General features: G+C 36.0%; 1 protein-coding gene across 5 annotated transcripts in view; it reads left to right on the top strand.

The window, feature by feature from the left end:
- ZRANB3 (zinc finger RANBP2-type containing 3) overlaps window positions 1-25748 on the top strand; it is a 297959-nt gene that overhangs the window by 10465 nt on the left and 261746 nt on the right. For all 5 annotated transcript variants that reach the window (XM_025430464.3, XM_025430474.3, XM_025430454.3 and 2 more), the window contains exon 2: window positions 17171-17338. In XM_025430464.3, the coding sequence (XP_025286249.1) occupies window positions 17175-17338 (164 nt within the window). In that variant the 5' untranslated portion in view covers window positions 17171-17174. The remainder of the gene's footprint in view (window positions 1-17170; window positions 17339-25748) is intronic.

Here is a 25748-nt window from a genome sequence, read left to right as displayed (position 1 = left end):
TTGATTTGTATTTCCCTGATGGCAAGTGATGCAGAGCATTTTCCCATGTGCATGTTGGCCATGTCTATGTCTTCCTCTGTGAGATTTCTGTTCATGTCTTTTGCCCATTTCATGATTGGATTGTTTGTTTCTTTGGTGTTGAGTTTAATAAGTTCTTTCTAGATCTTGGAAACTAGCCCTTTATCTGATACGTCATTTGCAAATATCTTCTCCCATTCTGTAGGTTGTCTTTGAGTTTTGTTGACTGTATCCTTTGCTGTGCAAAAGCTTCTTATCTTGATGAAGTCCCAATAGTTCATTTTTGCTTTTGTTTCTTTTGCCTTCGTGGATGTATCTTGCAAGAAGTCACTATGGCCTAATTTTTTAATTTTTAATGGAAGTATAGTTGACGCATAATGTCATGTTGGTTTTGAACATACGGTAAAATGATTTGACAAGTCCATACATTATGCTATGCTCATCACAAGTGTAGCTGCCATCTGTGATCATGCAACTTTAATTATAATACTATTGACTGTATTCCTTATGCTGTACCTTTTATCCCTGTGACTTATTTGTTCTCTAACTAGAAACTTGTTTTTCCCACTCTCCTTCACCCATTTTGCCTCTGCCTTCCCCTTCTCACCCTATACTCCCTACCGTATCCATTGGTCTGTTCTATTTATGGATCTGCTTCTGCTTTTTGTTTGGTTTCTTTGCTTTTTCATTTGTTTTGTTTTTTTAGATTCCACAAACAAGTGAAATCATATGGTATTTTTCTTTGACTTATTTCACCTAGCGTAATACTTTCTTGGTTCACCATGTTCTTGCAAAGGCAAGATCTTACCCTTTTTATGACTAAGTAATATTGCATTGTATATATCCCTCGACTTATTTATTCATTCATCTATTGATGAACACTTCGGGTATAAATGGACTTGTTTTTTAATTTTCTTTCTGCTACTTTGTTAGTAGTGTATAGAAATACAACTGATGTATATGTGTTAATTTTGTATCCTTTAAGTTTACTGAATTCATTGTATTACTTTTTTTTTTTTAATTTTTATTTATTTATGATAGTCACAGAGAGAGAGAGAGAGAGAGAGGCAGAGACACAGGCAGAGGGAGAAGCAGGCTCCATGCACCGGGAGCCCGACGTGGGACTCGATCCCGGATCTCCAGGATCGCGCCCTGGGCCAAAGGCAGGCGCCAAACCGCTGCGCCACCCAGGGATCCCTCATTGTATTACTTTTAATAGTTTTATGTGGAGTCTTTAGAGTATTCTTTCTTTAAAGATTTTACTTATTGAGAAGGAGAGCATGAGTGGGATGAGGGGCAGAGGGAGAGGGTCAAGCAGATTTCCTGCTGAGTGCAGAGCCCAACCCACCCAGGTCTCGATCCCAGGACTCTGATATCATGACCTGAGCCAAAGCTAGACACTTAACTACCAAGCTATCTAGGTGCTCCTGGAGTCTTTAGAATTTTCTGTATGTGGTATCAGGTCATCTATACATAGTGACAGGTTAACTTCTTTCTTAGTAATTTGAATACATTTTATTTTTTTTTCTTCTCTGATTGCTGTGGCTGGAATTTTCAATATTATGTTGAATAAAAGTGGTAAGAGTAGACATGCTTGTCTTGTTCCTGATTAGTTTTTCACCATTGAGTATGATGTTATCTATGGATTTTCCATATGTGGCATTTATAATGTTTGGGTATGTTCCCTATAAGCCTAATTTGAGAGTTTTTATCATGAACAGATGTTGAATTTTGTGAAATGCTTTTTCTGCATCTATTGAGATGATCAGATGATTTTTATCCTTAATTTTGTTGATTGTGGCATATCACACTAACTTGTTAATATTGAACTATTACTATATCCCTGGAATAAATCTCACTTGATTGTGCTGATTGATCCTTTTAATATATTGTTGAATGTAGCTTGCTAATATTTTGTTGAGGATTTTTACACCTGTGTTCAGGGATATAGTAGTTTTCTTTTTTTAGTAGTGTCTTTGTCTAGTATCGGGGTAATGCTGACCTCATAAAAATGGATTTGGAGGGGTTTTTTTTTTTCTGTTTAATTTTTGGACCAGTTTGAGGAGAATAAGTCTTCATTCTCCTTTAAATGTTTGGTAAAATTTGCCCGTGAAGCTGGACTTTTGTTTGTTGGGAGCTTTTTGATTACCAATTTCATCTTCTTACTATTGAAACTAGTCTATTCAGATTTTCTATTTCTTCCTGATTCAGTTTAGGGAGATTGTATATCTAGGAATTTTCCATTTCTTCTAGGTTGTCCACTTTGTTGACATATAATTTTTTATTCTTTGTATTTAAGTCTTTGTATTTCTAAAATAATAATAATAATAATAATAATAATTCTTTGTATTTCTGTAGTGTTGAATGTTACTTCTCTTTCGTTTCTTTTTTTTATTTTTATTTTTTTTAATTTTTATTTATTTATGATAGTCACAGAGAGAGAGAGAGAGAGAGAGAGGCAGAGACATAGGCAGAGGGAGAAGCAGGCTCCATGCACCAGGAGCCCGACGTGGGATTCGATCCCGGGTCTCCAGGATCGCGCCCTGGGCCAAAAGCAGGCGCCAAACCGCTGCACTACCCAGGGATCCCTTTTCTTTCATTTCTAATTTTATTTTTCTCCAATTTGATTTTTTTTTTTTTTTTGGTGAATCTGGCTAAAGGTTTATCAATTTTGTTTATCTTTTCTAAGAACCAGCTCTTAGTTTCTCATATATACACATGAATATATATATTCATGTATATATATGAAAAAATACATATATGAAAAAATATATTTTGCTCTGAAAAAATATATATAAAAATATATTTTTGCTCTTAGTTTCATTGTTTTTTTTAATTTGTTTTTAGTGTATGTTTCATTTGTTTTTATTCTGATCTTTATTAATTCCTTTCTCCTACTAACTTTGTTAGTTCTTCTTTTCCTAGTTCATTTAGTTTGTAACGTTAGATTGTTTATTTGAGATTTGTTTTGTTTCTTAAGGTAGGCCTGTATCACTAAAAATTTCCCTTCTGGAACTGTTTTTGCTGTATCCCAAAGATTTTGGACCATTGTGTTTTTATTTTCATTTATCTCCATGTATTTTTCAGTTTCCTCTTTGATTTCTTTGGTGACTTATTGGCATATCTTAGCTCCCAGTTTTGTGTTTTTTCCAGTTTTTTCTTCTGATTGATTTCTAATTTCATACTGTTATGGTCAGATTTCAGAGTTCTTAAATTTATTGAGACTTGTTTTGTGGCCTAAGATGGGATCTATCCTGGAGAATGTTCCCTGTGCACTTGAAAAAAAAATGTGTATTTTGCTGTTTTGCGCTCAGATATTCAGAACATATCTGTTAAGTCCTTCTGATCTGATGTGTCATTCAAAGATGGTGTTTTCTTGTTGGTTTTCTGCTTGGATGAACTATCCATTGATGTAACTGAGGTGTTAAAGTATCCTAATATCATTGTATTACTGTTGATTTCTCCTTTTATCTGGTATTAACTTTTGTGTTTTGTGTTTTAGTGCTCCATCATTAGATGCATAGATGTTTACAATTGTTATATCCCCTTTGAATTGTCTCCTTTACCATTATGTAGTGTCTTTCCTTGTCTCTTGCTATATTCTTAGTTTTAAAGTCTGTTTGGTCTGATATGAGTATTGCTACTTCATTTGCATGGAATATCTTTTTCCTTCCTTTAACTGTTATTTTCTGTGAGATTTTTAGGTCTGAGGGGAGTCTTATGGGTAGCATGTAGATGAATCTCTCTCTTTTTTTTTAAACTTACACATACACACACACCCGTCTTTTGATTAGATCATTTAGTCCATTTACATTTAAAGTAATTATTGATGGGTATGTGTCTATCACTATTGTTAATTGTTTGTAGTTGTTTTTGTGGGTCTTCTCTGTCCTTTTTTCTTCTGTTACTCTCTTTCCTTGTGGTTGATTACTTTCTATAGTGTTTTTATTTTTTAGAAGTTTTATTTATTTATTTGAGATAGAGAGTAAGAGGGAGAGCACAAGTGGTGGGGGGGAATGGCAGAGGGAGAGGGAGAAGCAGGCTCTCCGCTGAGCAGGGAGCCTGATGTGGGGCTTTATCCTAGGACTCTGGGATCATGACCTGACCTGAAGGCAGACGCTTAAACAACTGAACCACCCAGATGCCCCACTTTTTGTAGTGTTATGCTTGGTTTTCTTTCTCTTTATTATGTATTTATTCTAAGTGTTGTGTTTGTGGTTACATGAGGTTCATATATAGTATTCTACTCATATAGCAGTCTGTATTAAGTTGATGGTCACTTAAATTTGAATACATTGGAAGTCCTAAAAGAATTTCTTTTTACTCACCCCATGTTTTATATATATGATGTCATATTTTACATATTTTTAGAAAGAGAGAAAGTGAGGGAGTTCATGTACACAAGTGGCGGGGAAGGGGCTGAGGGAGAGGGAAAGAGAGAATCTTAAGCAGGCTCCAAACCCAGCATGGAACCCGGTCAGGCACTTGATCTTAGGACTCTGAGATCATGACCTGAACAAACCAAGAGTCAGATGCTTAACAGACTGAGCTACCCAGGTGCACCTTATTTTCTGTATTTTTATTCATAATTTTCTTCTAATTATGAACTTTTACTTTACACTTAAAAAATTCCCTGTAAGATTTCTTGTAAAGATGCTTTAGTGGTGATATCCTCCTTTAACTTTTGTTTACCTGGGAACTCTCTCTCCTTCAATTCTGAATGATGAATATCCTGGGTAGACTCCTTGATTTTAGATTTTTTTCCTTTCAGCACTTTGAATATATTACGCCATTCATTTCTGGCCTGTAAAGGTTCTCCTGAGAAATCAGCTGACAGCCTTACGGTGTTTCCCCTGTATCTAACTTTTTACTTCTTGCTGATTTTAAAATTCTCTCTTTATCTTTAATCTTTGACATTTTAATTATTATGTGTCATGGTGTGTCCCTTCTTGGCTACCTCTTTTGGAACTCTCTTTGCTTCCTGAACTGTGATGTCAATTCCTTCCCAGGTTAGGGACATTTTCATCTATTATTTTTTCAAAGAATTTATCTGCCTTTTTCTTTCTTCTTCTTCTGGGGCCCCTATAATTTGCATATTCATTTGATCTTGTCTAAGAGTTCCTTTATCTTATCCTCATTTATTAAAAAAAAATTTTTTTTTTCCTGTTCAGCTCAGGTACTTTCCAAAACCCTGTCTTCCCGATCATTAATCTGTTCTTCTGCATCCTCCATTGTATTGTTGATTTTTTCTAGTGTTATATTTATTTCACTTACCTTATTCCTCAACTCTGATTGGTTTTTTTATGTTTCCTATCTCCTTGTTGAAAATCTCATAAATTTTTCTAGTCTTTCATCTGCTAAGCATTTTTATGATCATTACTTTAAACTTTTATCAAACATATTGCTGTGTCTCTGTTTCATTTAGTTCTTTTTCTGGAGTTTTGTTTCCGTTGGAGCATATTTCTCTGTCTCATTTTGCTTGACTTTCTGTATTTGTTTCTATGAATTAGGTGGAACAACTGATTCTTCTAAATTTGAAAGAATGGTTACATACACACACACACACACACACACACACACACACACACACAGTTGTCCCCTGTACACTGTGTGTGCCTAGTTGGCTAGAGTTGTATCTGGGGTGGGCTGGGTTTCCTGGGATACTTTGTACTAGTGCTGACCTGATATGATGACCCAAGTTGAAGTAGGCATACATTAGTGGTCTCAGGGCTCCTTGTGTAGAGGGTACCTTGGCAGGAAAGCTAAAGTTGAAATGCATGCTCTCCAATGTGTCCTGGGACTCTGTGCAGAGGGTGTCTTGGTAGGACAGCTAAAGCTGATGTGGTTGTGGGCTAGTGCAGTCCTGGGTTTTCTGCACAAAGGACACTCTGGCAGGTTAGCTGAAGTTGAAGTGGGTGGAAACCAGGGTATCCCAGGGCTTGCAGGATGGGGGTGGGGGTGGGGTGTCCTGGTGTGACAGCTGGAGCTGAGGCAGAGTATAGGTGAGGGTGTCCTTTGTGCTACAGGCAGGGACACCCTGGCTGGATAGCTATAGTAGAAGTGTGTATGGGCTGGGGCATTACCCAAGTCTCTCCATGTAGATTGTACCCTGGGTGGACAGTTGAAGCTGAAGTGGATGCAAGCCAAGATGTCCTCAGATGCACAGCACAAGAAGTTCCCTGGTAGGGTGACTGGAGCTAAGACTGGTGGAGGCTGGAATGTCCTGGTGTGCTCATGCAAGGGGTGCCCTGGCAAGGTGGCTGGAACTTTGGGGGGTGGGGACAGTGGTGTCCTGCAGCATTCCATGTAGAGGGTATCCTTGGCAGGTAGGTAAAACTGATATGGGCATGGGACACTCTATGGAGGTGTTGCCTTGGATGGACAGATGGAGCCTAAGCAGTTGCGAACCAGGAGGTCCTGGAGCACTCTGTACCAGAAATGCCTTAGCAAGCTGTCTAGAGCCAAAGTGGCATGGACCTGGGGTGCTTTGGGCCTGTATCACCTTGGCAGTACAGCTGGAATTGTAACCAATTGCTGACCAGAAGTGTGTGCTGTTCTGGGTCTGTTGGTGGAATGGCTGGAGCTGGTATGGGCTAGGGACCCATGGCTCAATGAGGAAATAGGCTTCCTAGGCTGCCCAGACCCTGTTCCTGTTTGCACTGTCAAGGTGGATACTGAATGTAAATTGTAAGGCTTTTTAGCCCCTTCAACCTGGAGAGAGTTCCTGCAGCTCCCCTGCTATTTGATGGAGTTCTATGACTGGATATTTTACAAATTAGCTTTTCTTTCAAACCTGACAGTTCTTCTATGTCCTGGGCATCTGGAACTGGTGTGGGCCAGGTTACCCAGTGGTCACTGATGTGGTAACCTGGCTATTGTGCCTGGACCCTACTGCCATCTATACCATCTGGAGGATGTGTGTAAATGTGAGGATTGCCAGTCTCTCATATTTGCCCCAAGGTAGAAGAATCTGCTCTATGTCCCTCAGTATTATCCCTTCACACTGTGGATTGCACAGTTGGAGGTGAGGTTTCCTTTGTTACCATGTCTTCATTCCCTCTTGCCTTTCTCTATGTGGTCTGTCTTTTGTTTTATAGAAGTTGTTCAGACAGACCTCCGCTCTTCTTCAGGAGGAATTGTTCTGTAGTAAATAGGTGTAGAATTGGTGCATCCATGGAGAAAGTGAGTTCAGGATCTTCCTATGTTGCTGTCTTGGACTGGAACCAAATTTTGATTTTTTTTCTCTTATTTCTTTCTCCTTTTCCTTTTGTCTTACTCACCTGAGGTGATTCCACTATTAAATAAAATTGGGAATAATAGGCATATATGTGTCCTTTATGATCTTGCAGGGAAAGCTTTCAACATTTTACCTTAAGTATCATGTTTACTGAAGGATTTTGGTGAAAACTTTTATCATATGAAGGAAGTTCTATCCAATTTTTCCTATGTCAGGTGACTTTTGTTCTAAATGAATTTTGAATTTTATCAAATGCTTTTTTCCCCACTGTTGAGATGACTATACAACTTCTTTATTTTGTTATTTTTGAGAATTACATTGATTGAGCTTTTTTCACAGTGCATTTTTTAACAGCTTAATTGAGATGTAATTCGCATATTGTAAAATTCACTTATTTTGCAATTCTGTGAGTTTTGATATATTCATAGAGTTTTGGAACCATCATCAACAGTCTAATTTTAGAACATTTTCATCACTCTAAAAAGAAACTCAGTACTCATTAGCAGTTGCTCTCTGTTCTTTGCCACCCTTCTCTTCCCAACCACTATGCCAACTCTAGCCCTAGGCAACTACTCATTTACTTTATGTCTATGTAAATTTGCCTAGTCTGGACGTTTCATATAAATGTAATTACAGAGTATGTGGTTCATTGTGATTGGCTTCTGTCATTAGTGTAGTGTTTTCAGAGTTCATCCAAATTATAGCATGTATTGGTACTTCATTGCTTTTCATAGTCAAATAATACTACATTGTATGGATATACTGTATTTTTTTTATCAGTTTATCAGTTGATGGTCATTTTGTTTGTTTCCCGTTTTAACTTTTATGAATAATACTGCTATGAAAATTGGTGTGCAATCTTTTTTGCACATGTGTGTTTTCGTTTCTTTTCAGTGTGTACCTAGAGGTAGAATTTCCAGGTCTTATGGTAATTATGTTTAACATTTTGATAAGCTGCCAGACTGTTTTTCACAGTGCTACACTTTTATACATTTCCACAAGCAGTGTTTGGGGTTCCATTTTCTCTTTTGTCAGCACTTGTTATTATCTATTGTTTTCCTTTTAGCCATCCTGATGAGTGTGAAGTGTCTTATTTGTCTTATTGTGGTTTTGATTTGCAGTTTCCTTACTATTAATGGTGTTGAACATCTTTTTGTGTGCTTATGGGCCATGAATATACCTTTTCTGAAGAAACTGTATTCAAATCTTTTGCCCATTTTTCAATTGGGTTGTCTTTATAGTATTCAGTTGTAATTCTTCATATATTTTGGATATCAGTTTTTTTGTCAGACATAATTTGCGAATATTGTGTCCCCTTCTTTGGTTTGCCTTCACTTTCTTGATGATATTATTTGTAGTTGTAAGTTTTTAATTTTGGTGAAGTCCAATTTATCTTCTTGTTGTTGCTTTTAGTTTTGGCTTTGTATTTAAGAAACCATAGCATAACTCAAGGTCATGAAGTGGATGCTTAAAAGAAAGTCTTTTGCTTTCTTTTAAGAGTTTTTACCATTTTGATTACAACATTTTAGTCTTTGACCCATTTTGAGTTATTTTTATGTATGGGGTGAGGTAGGGGCCCAACTTCATTCTCTTATACCTGGATATCTAGTTGTTATAGTACTATTTCTTGGAAAGACTGTTCTTTTTCAATTGAATTGTTTTGGCCCCTCTGTGAAAAATCAACTAACCATAAATGTAAGAGTTCTGGACTCTCAGATCTATTCCTTTGGTCTATCTGTTTATCATCATGCTAGTACTGTACTGTCTTAAGTAACTTTGTGGTAGGTTTTACAACCAGGAAGCATGTTTTCCAAGTTTGTACATTTTCAAGAATATTTTGGGGTTGGTTGATTTTTGAAAGTTTAACTAGACTTGCATTCCTAAAATAAGCCTATTTTATTTAATTATTTTGTCTAAGCCCATTTTAAATGTCTTGATATTTTAGGCTTTTAATTTATTTCTGTCTTTAACTTGCGAATATTTTATTTACTCATGAAAGTGAGAAAATGGCTTGTATGTATATATATGTATATTTATATATTTGTATGATGTTTGTCAGATAAGTGTGTATCTCATGATCTGATGGAGGCCCTCAAATGTGGGGTGAGAATTTGGTGGGGGCTCTTGGTGTGGGCAGTGAAAGAATTCACCTGAGGTGGAATAAAGGAGATAAAAGTTTATTGAATATACCACAAGCAAGGGAGTAGTGGGCAGGACAGCAAAGGAGAGTGTCTGCAATGAGGCAGTGGGTATGGGCTGTTTTTAAAGGGGGAAGTAAGGAGGTATTGGGATGCATGGAATTTTTTTTTGGTAACTGTGCATGGTTGTCAGTCCACTGTCAGTAGTCTTTGACCCATGGATATTTTGAGGTGTGTTGCCTGATGAACCTGACTGTATTCAGCCTGTCTGTTGCTCTGGGTCCATTAGCCTTGCTCAAACCTGTTTAAAAGCTCCTTCTACAATCAAGAGTAGGCTTGGCTTCATAGAAAAAGCTTGAGGGCAGCCCAGGTGGCTCAGTGGTTTAGTGCCGCCTTCAGCCCAGGGCCTGATTCTGGAGACACGGGAACGAGTCCCATGTCAGGCTCCCTGCCTGGAGCCTGCTTCTCCCTCTGCCTGTGTCTCTGCCTCTCTTTCTCTCTCTCTCTTTCATGAATAAATAAATAAATATATTAAAGAAAAAGAAAAAGCTTGAAAGGAATACATCTGTCATTTGCTAAATAGCTCAAGTTTGTTTATTGTGTTCTTCAAATCTTCTATATCCTTTTATATTTTTAATCTGCTTATAAAATCAATGACTGAAATAAATACAGTAAAACCTTCCACTATAATTATAGATTTGGCTATTCCCCTTTGTTGCTGTCAGATTTTTCTTTTATTTTTATGCATTTGCCTTATATTTTTATATACTTTGACTCTTTATGTTTCTGTAAATTAAACCTTTTATTTTTATGAAATACCCCTTATTTCTAATAATGCTTTTTAGCCAATATTTGTTGCCTTATGTTAATAAAACTATATGAACTCTATTTTGGTATGCATAATATGTCTTTTTTCATTCTTTTCCATTCAGTGTGTATACATCCTTTTATTATTTGTTTATTTATTTATTTATTTATTTTATTGGAGTTCAATTTGCCAACATATAGGATAACACCCAGTGCTCATCCCATCAAGTGCCCCCCTCAGTGCCCGTCACCCAGTCACCCCCCCGCCCCCACCTCCCTTTCCACCACCACTTGTTTGTTTCCCAGAGTTAGGAGTCTCTCATGTTCTGTCTCCCTTTCTGATATTTCCCACTCATTTTTTCTCCTTTCCCCTTTATTCTTTTTCACTATTTTTTATATTCCCTAAATGAATGAGACCATATAATGTTTGTCCTTCTACGATTGACTTATTTCACTCAGCATAATACCCTCCAGTTCCATCCACATCGAAGCAAATGGTGGGAATTTGTCACTTCTAATGACTGAGTAATATTCCATTGTAAGTATACATCCTTTTAAAGTATGTATCTTTTTAAAGCAGTGTATAGATACTGATTTTTAAATCCGATATGATTTAAAAATTGACACTTTTACTCCATTTCTATTTAATGTCTCTTCTGGTCACTAATTCTCTCTCTGTCTATATCTGTATCTGCTGTTTACTTCATCCAACAAATTCCTTTTTTTAAAAAGTTTTATTTTATTTTTAAGTAATCTCTAACCTCGATGTTGGGCTTGAAATTACAACCCTGAGACCAAAAATCACATGCTCTCCTAACCAAGCCAGCTAGGTACCCCTCATTGAACAAAGTCTTAAATAAAAAAAAACCCAAAAAACGAAAATCGCCTCCTCAAAGTCCATAATTTCTCTGAGCAGCCATTTGGTTTTTATGTCCAGATAAATTTATTGATAGTATATTTCAACAATAGCTGATTCTCCTCAACACAATTCCAATATTTATTTAGGAATGTATCAGTAAATTCCATTTGAGTTTATCTTGTTCTCAATTGATTACAAAAATGCCATCTTGATCTTAAATAAAATATTGAAATTGAAAACTTTCCTTATTCAGTGTTGTGTATCAAGAGAATTGCTTAGAAAATGAGTTCTGCTAGGTTTTGCTTTCACTAAATTTCCCTAGTCAGTGATTTTAATTTTGATAATTTTAATAACATGGTATTCAAAGGTAAATATTGTTGGTTCCATTTTAACAGCCCTCAATGTTACTAAAAAATACACTTGTATGTATACAATGAATAAAACCTTTTCCTTAAATTTCTAAACTAAATCCTCTATAGTTCTCATGATTTAATAGACATGCACATTTATTATTAGTATTAGTTTCTTGATAAGACAAATGAAGCCTGAGTCTTCTTTCATTAACACAGTGTTGTGTTACAACTGAACTTTTGCAGCAGATGAACCTATATGGCTGACCTAAATGAGGTATTGTTTTTATTATAACATTATAATTTTTAGATTTTCTGTAGTATAAGTGGGAAAAGGTATTTTAAAATTATTTTATTTTGAATATTAACTGAAATATCCATGTGTTATTAATTAGATCATACTACTATTTATTAAATTCTTTATGTATCCAAATACCTATTTGAATTGTCAGTGAAGCAGACATATGATTTTAGTTCGATTGGAAGTTTTCTAAGAATTTTAATATTATTGTAGACTTATTTTATCTTCATCTTTAGTTATCTTTTCTCTTTTTTGTGACTTAAAACGTGTTTTTAAGATGGCTTTAGTTTCATTGTTTATTTTTACAAATATAGTGCCTGATTCAATCTTATTAAAATAAATCAGATAAATTGCAATATGACCTCAATTTAGCAGATTTTTTTTTCTTGGTGTTCATTAAAATTTTTTACAATGTAAAAAAAGCAAAGATAATAGTAAAATGATTTTTGTATAGTTTTCTTAGCTTCTTGCCAGTGTTCCACCCTAAACTAATAGTATGAGGTAGTCCTTATCTCGTTGACTCTCAAAAGTGCTTCTGAAACCCTGTCACTTTTGGAAAGTGGACATGGCACTTTCTGCTGCTGCTACCCTTGCCAGAATCGGTTTCACTTATTACCTGCTTCTTTGAGTTTTGACTTTCTGGATTAAAGTATGGAATGGGGGTGCGGGGGGAACTGGGTAGCTTGGTCAGTTAGGCATCTGCCTTTGGCTCAGGTCATGATCCCAGGGTCCTGGAATTGAGCCCTCATGTCGGGGTGGGGGTACGGAGGGAGCCTGATGCTACCTCTGCCTCTGTTACTCCCCCTGCTTGTGCTTTCTCTCTCTCTCTCTCTCTCAAATAAATAAATAAATAAATAATAAAGTTTTTTTAAAAAGTCTAGAATGGGTCTATCTGATTAGTAAATTCAATTTCTGTAAGGCAGGCTGAGAAAGCAAGAATTTACTATTTCCAGTTTTTCTATTGAAAGGTGATATCTGACTCCTACTCAGATTTGTATTGCGAGGAAATTCCTAAACATAGTAGGGGTCCCAGATGTTGGGTGGCCTCAAAGAATGACGTAGATACACTAGCCTCTGTCAATTCCCAAATACATGTATCCAGCCTTGTTCTCTCCCTAGGGTTCCAGACTCTTGCATTTCCAAACATATTTGACATTTCCACTTCATAATTTACAACCATCTCAAAGCTTATCTATTTCTAAAAGATGTATTGATTTTTTCCTCCTCAATCCATTTCTTCCATAGTCTTAACTATTTCAATAATTTGCATCAATTCCATCATTCTAGATGTAAATCTTGATTTCACGTCGCTCATTTTCCACATATCATCCACTAGCAAGTTCTGTTTGCTTTACCACTGATTCATTTCCTAAATCTCTCCAGTTCTACTGCCAGAGATGATTCTTGCCTTGTCTGTTATAGCCTGGTAATAAGTTCCTTGGTTTAATGCCTTACCCTTTCTGAACCATTCTCTGTTATTTACTCAGTGTTTTGTTTTTGTTGTTGTTGAAAATCCACTAGGGTGCCCACTTACTGGTATTTATGAGGACTTTATCAGACAGATCTGAGTCTGTCATAAGTCATATTTAAATCTATAGCCTACGGAAGCAGTGGGGCCATTATGGACTGGCCGAGTCCTCTAGGGACATTTATCCCCTCTTTCTATTAATAGCTTTGGCCTCTCCTGGTGGTTTTAAAAATATGTCAGATTGTGTCACTCTCCTGCGTAAAACTCTCCACTAAGTGTTATCTAATACAGCTTTCAGTGAAGATGGGGATGGTTTCTATCTGCACAGTTCAACATGATAGTCACTAACCACATGTGGCCACTGAGCCCTTGAAATATAGCTCATACAACTAAAGAACTGAAGCTTTAATATTATTTATTTATTTTTATTTTTTTCCAAGCCAAATTATATCCAGCTTTATTAAAGATTACTTTTCATAAACAATCATGGTATTTCAGGTGGGACATGGGCAGATAGTCGTTAATAGTATTCTACAACTTTCAAACTCCCTTCTTCAATAGACTACCAAAACCAGAAAGCCACTATAAAACCCAGTGGAATCTTCATCTGATGTTCTGAACAGGGAAGGTTTAGAGTGAGGGCTGACAGTTCACGTTTAGTATATGTGTGTGTGTGTGTGTGTGTGTGTACATATATATACACACATATATTTTTAAAGATTTCATTTATCTTTTTTTTTTAAGATTTTTATTTATTTATTCTTGAGAGACACAGAGAGAGAGAGGCAGAGACACAGGCAGAGGGAGAAGCAGGCTCCATGCTGGAAGCCCAATGTGGGATTCGATCCTGGGACTCCGGGCTCACGCCCTGGGCCGAAGGCAGATGCTCAACCACTGAGCCACCCAGGCATCCCACATTTATATATTCTTGAGAGACACAGAGAGAGGCAGAGACATAGAGAGAGAATTAGGCACCCTGTGAGAAGCCTGATGCAGGACTCGATCCCAGGACCCCGGGATCACAACCTGAGCCAAAAGCTGATGCTCACCACTGAGCCACCCAGGCATCCCTTAGCATACTGTTCAACAGCTTTTAACAAGCAGACCTTGACTTCCAGGAAATGAAATGAAGATAGCTGAATTAGCAATCTGAAGGTCTACAAACTAAAAAAGAAGGTCTTTTGAGGGATGCCATCTCCATGGTGACACTGTAAAGTCCAGATTGCCTAACATGTACTGGGAACCATTTATTGGGGTCAGGTTGCAACAGGACTCTGGGTTTAAGGGAGTCAAGTCTATGTTGAAGGCAGAGAGGGAGAAGAAGACATAAAAAATGAATTTTAATTTTTCCACACCGCAAGGCATTTGTGCCAAAGTGGCTGATGTGTGTCAACATCAAGGAATCCCTCCTCCTGGGAACCAGAAGGAAGTTTCTCAAAACTAGAAGGGAACAGTATTTTTCCCCTTGTATCAGTCTAGCTTCAGAGATATTCTATTAGTGACCTCAGCCCTTCTCCCAAAACAACAATGGAATGTTCTGTGTGCTAACAACGTAGCTTTAAAAAAAAGTAAAACAAATTTGATAAAAAATAGCATTTCAGACTGTACAGTCACCAGAAGGACACAGTTATCAAAAATGCGCACGTTTCAGTTGGCATCTCCCCACCTTCAGTTTTCTGTGCCTGCTCTTTTTGGCGTCTCTGTTTTCTGCAGGGTCATTCCCAGTCCTTGCCAACATCAGTTTTCCCCCTTTTCCCTTTGGGTGCCTTCTCTCCCTTTTTTGCCAGGGTCTTTTTAGGCTTGGGCTCTGGCTTTGGAGGAGCAGGTTTAGCAGATAATTTTGCAGATCTTCTCTGTGGCTCATTCCTCACCTTGGCTTTATCTTCTTTAGCATCCACTTCAGCCTTTCTCTTGGGTGTAGTGGAGAAGGTGGCAGTACTGAGGCACTGGAGGGGAGGATGCAGCAATGCACAGATACAGTGGTATGGGCTTTGGCTACCTGGAGGTCATTCTCGCCTCTTCTTCACACCATGCCTGAAGTTTTCATTTTTAACTTAAATAGCTACTTCTGGCTAATAGTGTTTTGGATGGCAGAGCTGTATTGGTTTCCCTTCATTCTTTTTTTTTTTTTTTAATTTTTTTAATTTATTTATGATAGGCACACAGTGAGAGAGAGAGAGAGAGAGGCAGAGACACAGGCAGAAGGAGAAGCAGGCTCCATGCACCGGGAGCCCGACGTGGGATTCGATCCCGGGTCTCCAGGATCGTGCCCTGGGCCAAAGGCAGGCGCCAAACCGCTGCGCCACCCAGGGATCCCGGTTTCCCTTCATTCTTAAAATAGAATATAAAGCTCTTATCTAGGCCTTCTATGATTTTACTCTTGCTTATCTCAGTAGCTGCATCTCATACTATTCTCTACTTTGGTTCAGCCACATTGGCCTCCTTTCTGTTTCTAAAAATCACTCAGCCCTTTCTCAACTTGGAGCCCTTCCCCTGATGCTATCTGCCTGGAATGCTCTTCTCTCAATTCTGAACTTGGCTCTCTTTCGCACCCTTCAGACTACGGACTAAGCATCACCTAGGGAAATCATTACCTGGTCAGCCTGCCTAAATTGGTCATTACTGTCTTAAGTTCCTTCATAATATTTGCACTATATTGTAAATAATCATCTTATTTAGTTTTAGTCTTCCTCTTCAATGTAAGCTCTGTGAGAGTGTGGTCCTTCCTTCTCTAGATCCTGACATGTAATATCTATTTGTTATTAACAAATACTTAACTGAATTCTTGAGATTCTTAGACATTGGTTACAGAGGTTGATTACTTTTTTGGCAGTGGGGGGTAAAATTTTGTAAGTCTGCGAGTAATTGGGGGAAAAAGTAGTTTTTTTTAAAAAAGATTTTATTTATTCATTCACGAGAGACAGAAACGGAGACATAGGCAAAGGAAGAAGCAGGTTCCCTGCAGGGAATCTGATGTGGGACTCTGTCCCAGGACCCCAGGATCATGACCTGAGCCAAAGGCAGATGCTCAACCACTGAGCCACGCAGGTGCCCCAAAAGCATATTTGTTTTAAAGATGAAATGAGATTATATATAAACAGATTAAAAGGTGCAATCTAAATGCAAAGTATTATTTATTATTTTTAAAGATTTTATTTTTGGGGATCCCTGGGTGCCTCAGCGGTTTAGTGCCTGCCTTTGGCCCAGGGCGTGATCCTGGAGTCCAGGGGATCGAGTCCTACATCGGGCTCCCTGCGTGGAGCCTGCTTCTCCCTCTGCCTGTGTCTCTGCTGCTCTTTCTCTCTGCGTCTCTCATGAATGAATAAAGTAAAATCTTTAAAAAAAAAATTAAAATGACATTTGAGGAAACCCTGTGGTGAGGAAGGTGCCAATCAGGGACGGTTTATACTGTGTATTCATTTGATTTAAAAAAATTATTTTAATATTTAAAAATGAGTCTCATTTAATATTGAGTTAATCCAATTATAAATTTGAGGTTAATATCTCTGTAATTTTTACAATATCTTTGTGATTTTTAAAATGCAATTTTACCTCATTCTTAGAAAATTTGGTGTGATATGAAAATGTATTATCTACAAAAGGATTAACTACAAAAGAATTCCTGTTATAGCAAATCATTCCTTATTTAAAAAATTATTTAGTTTTTAAAAACCTGGTTGATTTATAAATTTTCAGTAAAACATTTGTTACTTAAAACAGGGTTGTGGTTATGTTATGGTTCAATTTGAAATACAAATGAAATAAAGGATTCTCAGTTCCTACATTGTGCATTAAGCAATTGCTTTTGGACTCAGTGCTTTGAATATTCTTAATAGCTCATTTTGGATTGTGATTTAACCAATTTATATCTTTGTAGATAGTATATCAAGGCTACTGGTAAATACTTAAAATTATTTTTTATGTTTTATTCTCTAATACACTTAGTAATAACTTTTTCTACCACCCCTCCCTTTTTGTGATTTCTTTTTTAGGATCATGATGCCTAAAGCTCATAAGATAAAAAAGTCTCTTACACCTCAGATTTCTTGTTTGACAAATGAATCTTATAAACAGTTGGATTTTTTGCCTGACAAACTAAGAGCAAAGCTACTTCCTTTCCAGAAAGATGGCATTGCTTTTGCCCTCAGAAGAGATGGCAGGTAAAGTGCTTTTTTCAGGATATGCTAAAAATATTTAATTCTTGTGTGTGGTGTGTGTGTGTGTGTGTGTGTGTGTGTGTGTATGGAAGGTTGTATTCTATTGACTTACGTATTTCATAATTGTCATTGAAAAGTATGCTCTTGAGTCTCAAAAACTTACTTTATAGGTGATGTACTGATTACAAAAAGACAATGACCAAATGTTAATTTAGTATAGCCAATAGTGGAGAAGCTATAGGCATGATGTGCTGCATAGGAGTTATACAACATTCCTAAGTGATGTTCTTCCGGGAATCATCTTGTCCTAATGGTCATGGGGGAACAGTCAAACCAGTTCAGAATGTGGGCTATATTTCTAGGACAATTGACCTGAATTCTTTAAATGATACAGTGTCATGAAAAACCAAGGGAAGTGATGTGAATGTCCTAAATTGAGAGAGACCTGAAAGTTAGGGGATATATATATATATATATACACACACACACACATATATATCATATATATCACTTTCAGATGTGAAAGTAATGCATAAATCTTGATTAGATCCTGAATAACTAAAAGAAAAGCTTTAGGGGACATATTAAGATAACTAGGAAAACATCATTTGCACTCTATTAAGAGAGTGATGTTATTGAATTAAAGTCAGTTATCATGGGTGACGTGATGTTGTAGTTGAATGTTCTTCTTCTTGGAAAATGCATGATAAAGAATTTAGGATGAAGAATCGTGATGGCAGCTTACTTTCTATATTTTCCCAAAAGGAAAGGACCTTTCTAAGTGTATAAAGGACCTGTATATGTTTAGAGAAACTTTGAATGAATCAGACATAATGTTAACACTGAATCTGGTGAGTGGTATAAGAGTGTTCACTGTAGTATTCTTTTTGGCTTTTCCGTCAGTTTGATAATTAAAAAAAAAAAGAAGAAAGGAATCAATCTTATTTTCATTCCTTTTTAGGTCATCTGGTTTTTCTAATTGTATCTGATCTTTTTCTGTAGATGGTTTTAAGGTTTCTTTTGGCCTTTGGAGTTCTGCAGTGTCACAGTAATTTATTCAATCTGGTTTTCCTTTTGTTTATTCTCCTTGAGATTATTGTACATTTTTAATCTGGGATTTGTGTCATGTTGATTCTGGAAAATTCTCAGCTATTATCTATTTTTAAAAATTCTTTTATTTTTAAAAATTTTATTTATTTGAGAGAGAGAGAGAGAGATAGCAGGGAGAGGGAGCATGAGCTGGGGTGGTGGGGAGTGAAGCAGAGAGGAAGAAGCAGGCTCCATGCTCAGCAAGGAGCCCAACGCAGGGCTCCACCCCAGGATCATGACCTGAGCAGAAGGCAGACATCATTCAACTGACTGAGCCACCCAGGCACTCTTATCTCTTTAAATGGTAATTCTCACTTATTCTGTTTATTTTCTTCTTCTGCAGTTGACACTGCAGGTAGACTTAAGTTTCACCTTCTCTATCCTATGCCCCCATTAATGCTCTTATATTTTCTGTGTTTATCTGTGCTCCATTATGGCTACTTTTAAAGATCTCTTTTTAAAAATAAGAGAACATAATTATTATGTTTAACTTACCTGTTAAATGTTTTAAGAATTTTTTGAAATGTATAAAGTACATGGAAAAAAGTATGAAGATTATAAGTATACAACTTGAAGAATTTTTACAGTATCACTAACACCAAGATTAAGAAATAGTACATTACCCACATCTTAGAAATGTTTCTCTTGCTCCTTCCCAATCACCACTGGCTCCTTCCTCTCCAAAGGTAACCACTTATCCTGACTTCTCAAACCACAGATTACTTTTATATATATTTGACTATATCATTGTAATCATCCATATACATATTCTTTTGTGTCTGACGTCTTTCACTCAACATCATTAGGATATTGTTCCTTATTGCATGTGGTTGTAGTTGGTTCATTCTCATATAAAATTCCACTGTATAAATATATAATAACTTTTTTTTTATTCACTCACTGTTGATGAGTATTTGAATTGTTACTAGTTTGGGGCTTTTACAATAATGATATCAGCCTTTTTATACAAATCTTTTGGTAAATCCATACATACACATATATTTCTGTCATGTGTATACCAAGAAGTAGAGTTGTTGAGTCATAAGAAATGTATATATTATAAGTAAATAACCTCCAATATTAATTTTCCAGGGCTGTCATAATGAAATTCCACAACTGGATGACTTAACAGAAATTTATTGTTTCACATTTCTTGAATCTAGAAGTCCAAAATCAAGGTGTTAAAAGAGTTGATTCCTTCTTAGGGTTGCAAAGGAAGGATCTGCTTGAGGATCTCTTTCCTTGGTTTGGAGAATGCTGTCTTCTTCCAATGTCTTTTCACATCATCATCTATTCATCTCCTTTCCCTTTCTTTAAGGACACCACCAGTCATGATGGATTAAGGCCCACACTAAATGTCATTTCCTCCCTCTGGCTATTTCTAAGATTTTCTCCTTGTTCAGTTATCCAAAAGTTTTGCTGTGTATGATGTACCTCGGTTTGCATTTAAAGTTTTTCATCTGTGGGTTGATGTCATTTATTAGTTCTAGGAAGATTCTCAGTCTCTTCAAATCTCTTCAGATATTATTTTTGATTATTTATTTTTTTCAAAGCCATTTGAGATTAGGTTGCATATGTCTTAATCCTTTCACCTATATTATTTAAGAATAGTTCATATTTTAAGAACAAAAATATTCTCTAACATAGCTATAGTATAGTCATCAAATTCATGAGATTTAGTCTTTAATCTCCATGTATGTTATTATTGTCAATCCTTTATAGTATGTTTTTCTTTTAGTACTAGATCCAGTGTAGGATCACTTACTGCATTTAGTGATACCTCTTTCTTTAATGTTAAATAGTTTCTCAGACTTACATGACACTGGCGTTTTTATTTTGTCTTTTTCTCTTTTTCTCTGTCTCTACCTATCCATCTATCCATCCATTCATCCATTCTCAGGATAAACTCATGGATTCCTTTTATATCCAGTGGGTTATAATCCCTTACTGTTTTGGAACTTGTTACAAATGGAATCATACAGGGTATGTGTCTGTGTCTGATTTCTTTTGTTCATCGTGTTTTTGAGATTCACATATGTTGTTTTGATCTCTGAATATAAGACAGTTATTTTGTTCATTCACTTGCTGGTGGACATTTGGGTTGATTCCAGTTTGGGAGTCTTATGAATAAAGATGGTATTAATGTTCACGGACAAGACCTCTTATGGACATGTTTTCTATTCTACTGGTTTGTTTTTTGTTTTTGTTTTAATATTTTACCTGTTTGTGAGAGAGAAAGAGAGAGCATGCGTGGGGGGTGGGGAGGGGCAGAGGGAGAGGGAGAAGCAGAGAAGCAGACTCCCTGCTGATAAAGGAGCCTAATGCTGGGCTGGATCCCAGGACCCTGAGATCATGACCTGAGCCAAAGGCAACACTTAAGCAACTGAGCCCCACAGACGTCCTTCTGTTGCTATTTTTTAGGGTAGATGTCTATTTTACTTTGTCAAAAAACTACTGAACCTTTTTTCATTTCATCAACAGGATGAGAATTCTAGATGGTGCACATCTTTGCATTTGTATTTTCAGCCTTTTTCATTTTAGCCATTCAAAATGAGTGGATCTTCAAGTGGTAGCTCACTGTTTCTTTGTGAGTTTTTTAGATTTATTTATTTTTAGACAGAGAGAGAGGGAGAGAGAGAGAGAGTGGGATGCAGAGGGAGAGGGAGAGAAACTCAAGGAGACTCCATGCTGAGGGCAGAGCCCAATGTGGGGTTTGATTTCATGACCCTGAGATAATGCGTGAGCTGGAATCAAGAATTGGAGGCTTAACTGACTAAGCCACTGAAGCGCCCTGGTAGCTCACTGTTTTTTAATTTGCATTTTTCATAAAGACTAATAATGTTGGCATCTTTCAATATATCTTAGTGTTTTACATATGTTTTAATTGTTGTCTCCTTATTACTGATTTGAAGTTCTTTTATTCTGCATAGAAGACCTTTGTCAGATTAAGTATTATAATAGTTTCTCCTAGTCTGTAGTTTGCCTTTTAATTCTTTTTATAGTATTCTTTGATGAACAGAAATTTTTAATACTCTGCTTTTTCTTCATATGGAATAAATTTTTGCCTTTTGATAAACAGAAATTTTTTTTTTTGATAAACAGAAATTTTTAATATTCATAAAATTAATTTATCAAGTTTTTATGTAGTTAATGCTTTTTATGTTGTCATGAAGAAGTCTTTTCCTACCCCAAGATCACAATGTCCCTGTGTTTTGTATTGGAAGCTTCCTAATTTTAGCTTTTATATTTTGATATATGATTCATCTCTAATTTTTATGTATGGGACAAGATAATAGTTCTAGATTTAGTTTTCTTTCATATTGATATCCAGTTATTCTGGCATCATTTCTAGAAGTCTCTTCTCTCCCAAAAATTACCTTGGCATCCTTTGGAAAAAGCACTTGGCCATATATATATATAAATCTATTTTTAGTCCCCCCCCCCCCCCCCCCCCCCGCCATGTTTGTCTTTTTTTTTTTTTTTCTTTTGTCACCCTGTTTCCATTTTTACTTAGGTTGTAGCTTTCTTAGGCTCAAGTTTCGTTAAGGGGTCTCATTTCCACTCTATGCTTTGTATAGATCTAAGACCCTATTACCATTGCTCTGCTTGGCTGTTAATAAGGTTCCCCATTGATGGTGTGTTTGCAGACACCTTCATTGTGGCCTGTAGATTTATCACTCAGGTTTTGATTTTCTCTTTTGTTTCTGGCCATTGTAAATGGTTTTACTTTTCATCAGGCCAGCTCTGCATTTTAAAAGATGGTATTTTATTTAAATTAGCATTTCTAGGTGTTTGCAGAGGAAAGGAACTGAGACTTTCTAAACCACCTTAACACGGGGAGCTGAAATCTTACTGTTAAGACTTTATTCATTAATGATTATAATTGCTATCATTGTAAAATATCCTTATTATAGAATTACTTAATTCTTTCCTAATATGTTCCAAATTTAATCTTGTTTAATTAATTTCCTGACAGTTTCTTTCTGACCAAATTTTCCTTGCGTGTCTTTAACCATCTTTCTATTGTCACCATTTTTGAGACACTTCTTTTAGATGGGTTTTAAATTTCAGAGTTGTATTTCACTTTGTGATTTAGTTTGTATTTTCTTTAAAGTAGTATTAAGCTCCCTTTGATTCATTGACATTAAAGCTATATTTGGTCTTAATTCTGCCAGCATAGCATTTGTTATGGTTTTTATTCCTAAAAATGTTACTATATAATCACTACATGATTCATTAAATACATTACTATAGTAGCATCAAAATTTTCTTCATTTTTAGTGTATACTTTCAGTAATTTGAAAGGTTTGGAACTTGAATCCATTGATAATCTTTTAACTATAGCTTTGCATAATATAGTTGATTATCTTTTATTAGGCAATGTCTTCTTATTGCCAGTCATGTACAGTGGCATTTGATGTATTACGTCTTCTTTCCTTTCTGTTCCTCTTTCTTAGCACATCATATTAATTGGTTAAATTATTTTTCTTGATATTTACCTATACAATTTGTTTGTATGAAATACTTATATATTTTTTGCCAACTTTAAATTATCTTTGCCTTGTTCTTCTCTTTGCCTCTTGTTAGGTATGTAATTTCTGTGTAGTCATTGTCTGTAACTGTTATATTCTTTTCTGTACCCAAATTATTTAAACAGCTAAATAGTTTCATTGCTTCCCTCTGGTCCATTTTGTGTTATAAAGGTGATTGCTCATTTAAGTTTATTTTATTTTTATTTTTATTTTTTTATTTTTTGTTTTTTATTTTTTAATTTTTTAATTTTTATTTTTTAATTTTTTAATTTTTTAAAATATTTTATTTATTTATTCATGATTGACAGAGAGGGAGGGAGGGAGAGAGAGAGAGAGAGAGAGGCAGAGACACAGGCAGAGGGAGAAGCAGGCTCCATGCACCGGAGCCCGACCTGGGATTCGATCCCGGGTCTCCAGGATCGTGTCCTGGGCCAAAGGCAGGCACTAAACCGCTGCGCCACCCAGGGATCCCTATTTTTATTTTTTTAGATTTATTTATTTGAGAGCACACAGTGGGGAGGGGCTGAGGGAGAGTCTTAAGGAGATTTGGTGCTGAGAGCAGAGCCAGACATGGGGCTCTATCCCAGGACCCTGAGGTCATACCAGAGTGAAATCAAGAGCTGGGTACTTAACCCACTGCACCACCCAGGCACCTCTGCTTCTTTAAGTCTTAATTTGTGGCAAACTGTTGGACTGTGATTTTCATTTGCTTCATAGGTACTTTTTTTTTCCTGTGTATTTTTCCATTTGATTGCCCCTTTTTTTTTATATTTGAGAATTGATTTTTTTTTTAGTTACTATTTATTCATTGAAGAACATTTTTTCCTGAGCCTGCTATTTGCAAAAGATCACCTGAAAGAGGGCCAGAATAATGTTCTAGACTAACATCTATTCTATGACATTATTTTTACATGTATTTATTTCTTTTCATTATATTTCCTGAGCCAAAAGAAATCAACATAGCTGAGTAGCTAATGGTGCAAATATGTCACTCCTGCCCTTATTCTGCGTCTCCCCATCGGAGATTTTTCATTGAAGGCCTTGCTTTCTCTACTTCTCCCTGTTGTAGCTAGGCTGGAGCTGGGGATATTCTGGCCACCAGTCTATTTATCCTCTTGTGGTGATGCAAAGAAAGGATTCTTGATTGCAATACAATTGTCCCCCTCACTTTGGAACTATGTCTTGCGGTTTTGTTTTGCTTCCCTGAGATTTGTAGCCAAGTATTCTCTCTAGATATACCACTTCAGTTGTTATTGTTATTGTTTTTCATATTTAATATTTTTGGTAGCCCATTCTCTTTTCTGTCTAGTTTTCAAAGATGATAAATAACCATGCATTAAATTTTTGAATTTGTACTCCATTAAGCTCCTATTGGATCCATTACTTAGTTTATTAAATGATAATTTATATATATGTATTTATGTCTCCATATATGTACCTGTGGTTTTACATGTTTAAAAATAATTGACAAACTTATTAATATATGAAATTTTCAGCATACAGTTGAACGAAGTTTGCTATATCTTGTTTGCTTATTCACATCTGATGAGATGTAAGAAGGCTGTTACTGAATGAATTATTAGGCTTATCCTTGTTACCTTTATCAATAGTTAATACTCTTTGTATAGGTGGTATTCTGAAATAAACTATTTCATTTCTTCTGAAGATTCTGGCAGAACAATTTGTTTTAATTGTCTGCGTAAAGGAAGAAAGGACTTTGTGGTATTTAAAGCTTTTGTAAAAAGTATCAGAGATGATTTTGTAGTAATTTGTATTCTTTAAAGGTATCACTTGATGACAGCCTAATTGCTTTCATTGTTTTCATTCCTAAAATGGAATAGTTTTCTGTTGTATTACCCATTAGATATGCTGCTTTTGTAGTATTACAGTCCTTACTTGTTTGTCTGAATATAGATAGAATTTTTGCATCAGTGAACAAATATATTGAAACACCTGGTGGTTTTGCTATGAGAAAATTCTTTGTCAAACTATTTTAATATTAGGATATAAGTCACCATGCTTACCATTTCACTTTAAGATAAGGATAATTAGGTGGAAGTATGGATGAACCTTGAAGTATGGGTACAAAAAAACTGGAAGAAATAAGTTACACCATTTTACTTATTAATTTTACACAGCCTAAGTAATTGATTTATGAAACAAAATCTTGCTATTCTAAATAATGTTAACTTGAGTTTTAGAATAACGTCCTTGTTTTGCCTCCTCCTCAGGTGGCGAGGGATCCTATAAGGGTGTCTAGAGAGAGACTTGGCTGTGTCAAAAGCCAATGTATATAGGTATACATTTTGCACAAGCTATAAAAAAAGCAAAATAAGTAAGTAGTACTATATCAAAATAAAAAGCTCCTGCACAGCAAAACATACAGTCAACAAAATGAAAAGACAGCCTATTGAATAGGAGAGAATATGTACAAACCATATATCCATTAAGGGTTTAATATCCAAAATATATGATAAACTTGTATAACTCAATAGCCAAAAAAACTTAAATAATCCAATTAAAAAATGAGCAAAGGACATGAATAGACATTTTTCCAAAGAAGACATATGAATAGCCAACACGTACATAAAAGGTGTTCAACATTACTAATATATCAGGGAATTGCAAATCAAAATCATAATGAGATACAAGCTCATACCTTTTACTAGAGAGACTATTATCAGGGGCAGCACCTGGTAGCTCGGTGATTGAGCATCTGCTTTTGGCTCAGGTCATGATTCCAGGATCCTGGGATCAAGTCCCGCATCAGGCTTCCCACAGGGAGTCTGCTT

Source organism: Canis lupus, chromosome 19 (genome assembly GCF_003254725.2).
Source record: "Canis lupus dingo isolate Sandy chromosome 19, ASM325472v2, whole genome shotgun sequence".
Taxonomy (NCBI): Eukaryota; Metazoa; Chordata; class Mammalia; order Carnivora; family Canidae; genus Canis; species Canis lupus.
The sequence above is the reverse complement of the archived record's forward strand: the minus strand, read 5'-3'. Positions and strand labels throughout refer to the sequence as shown.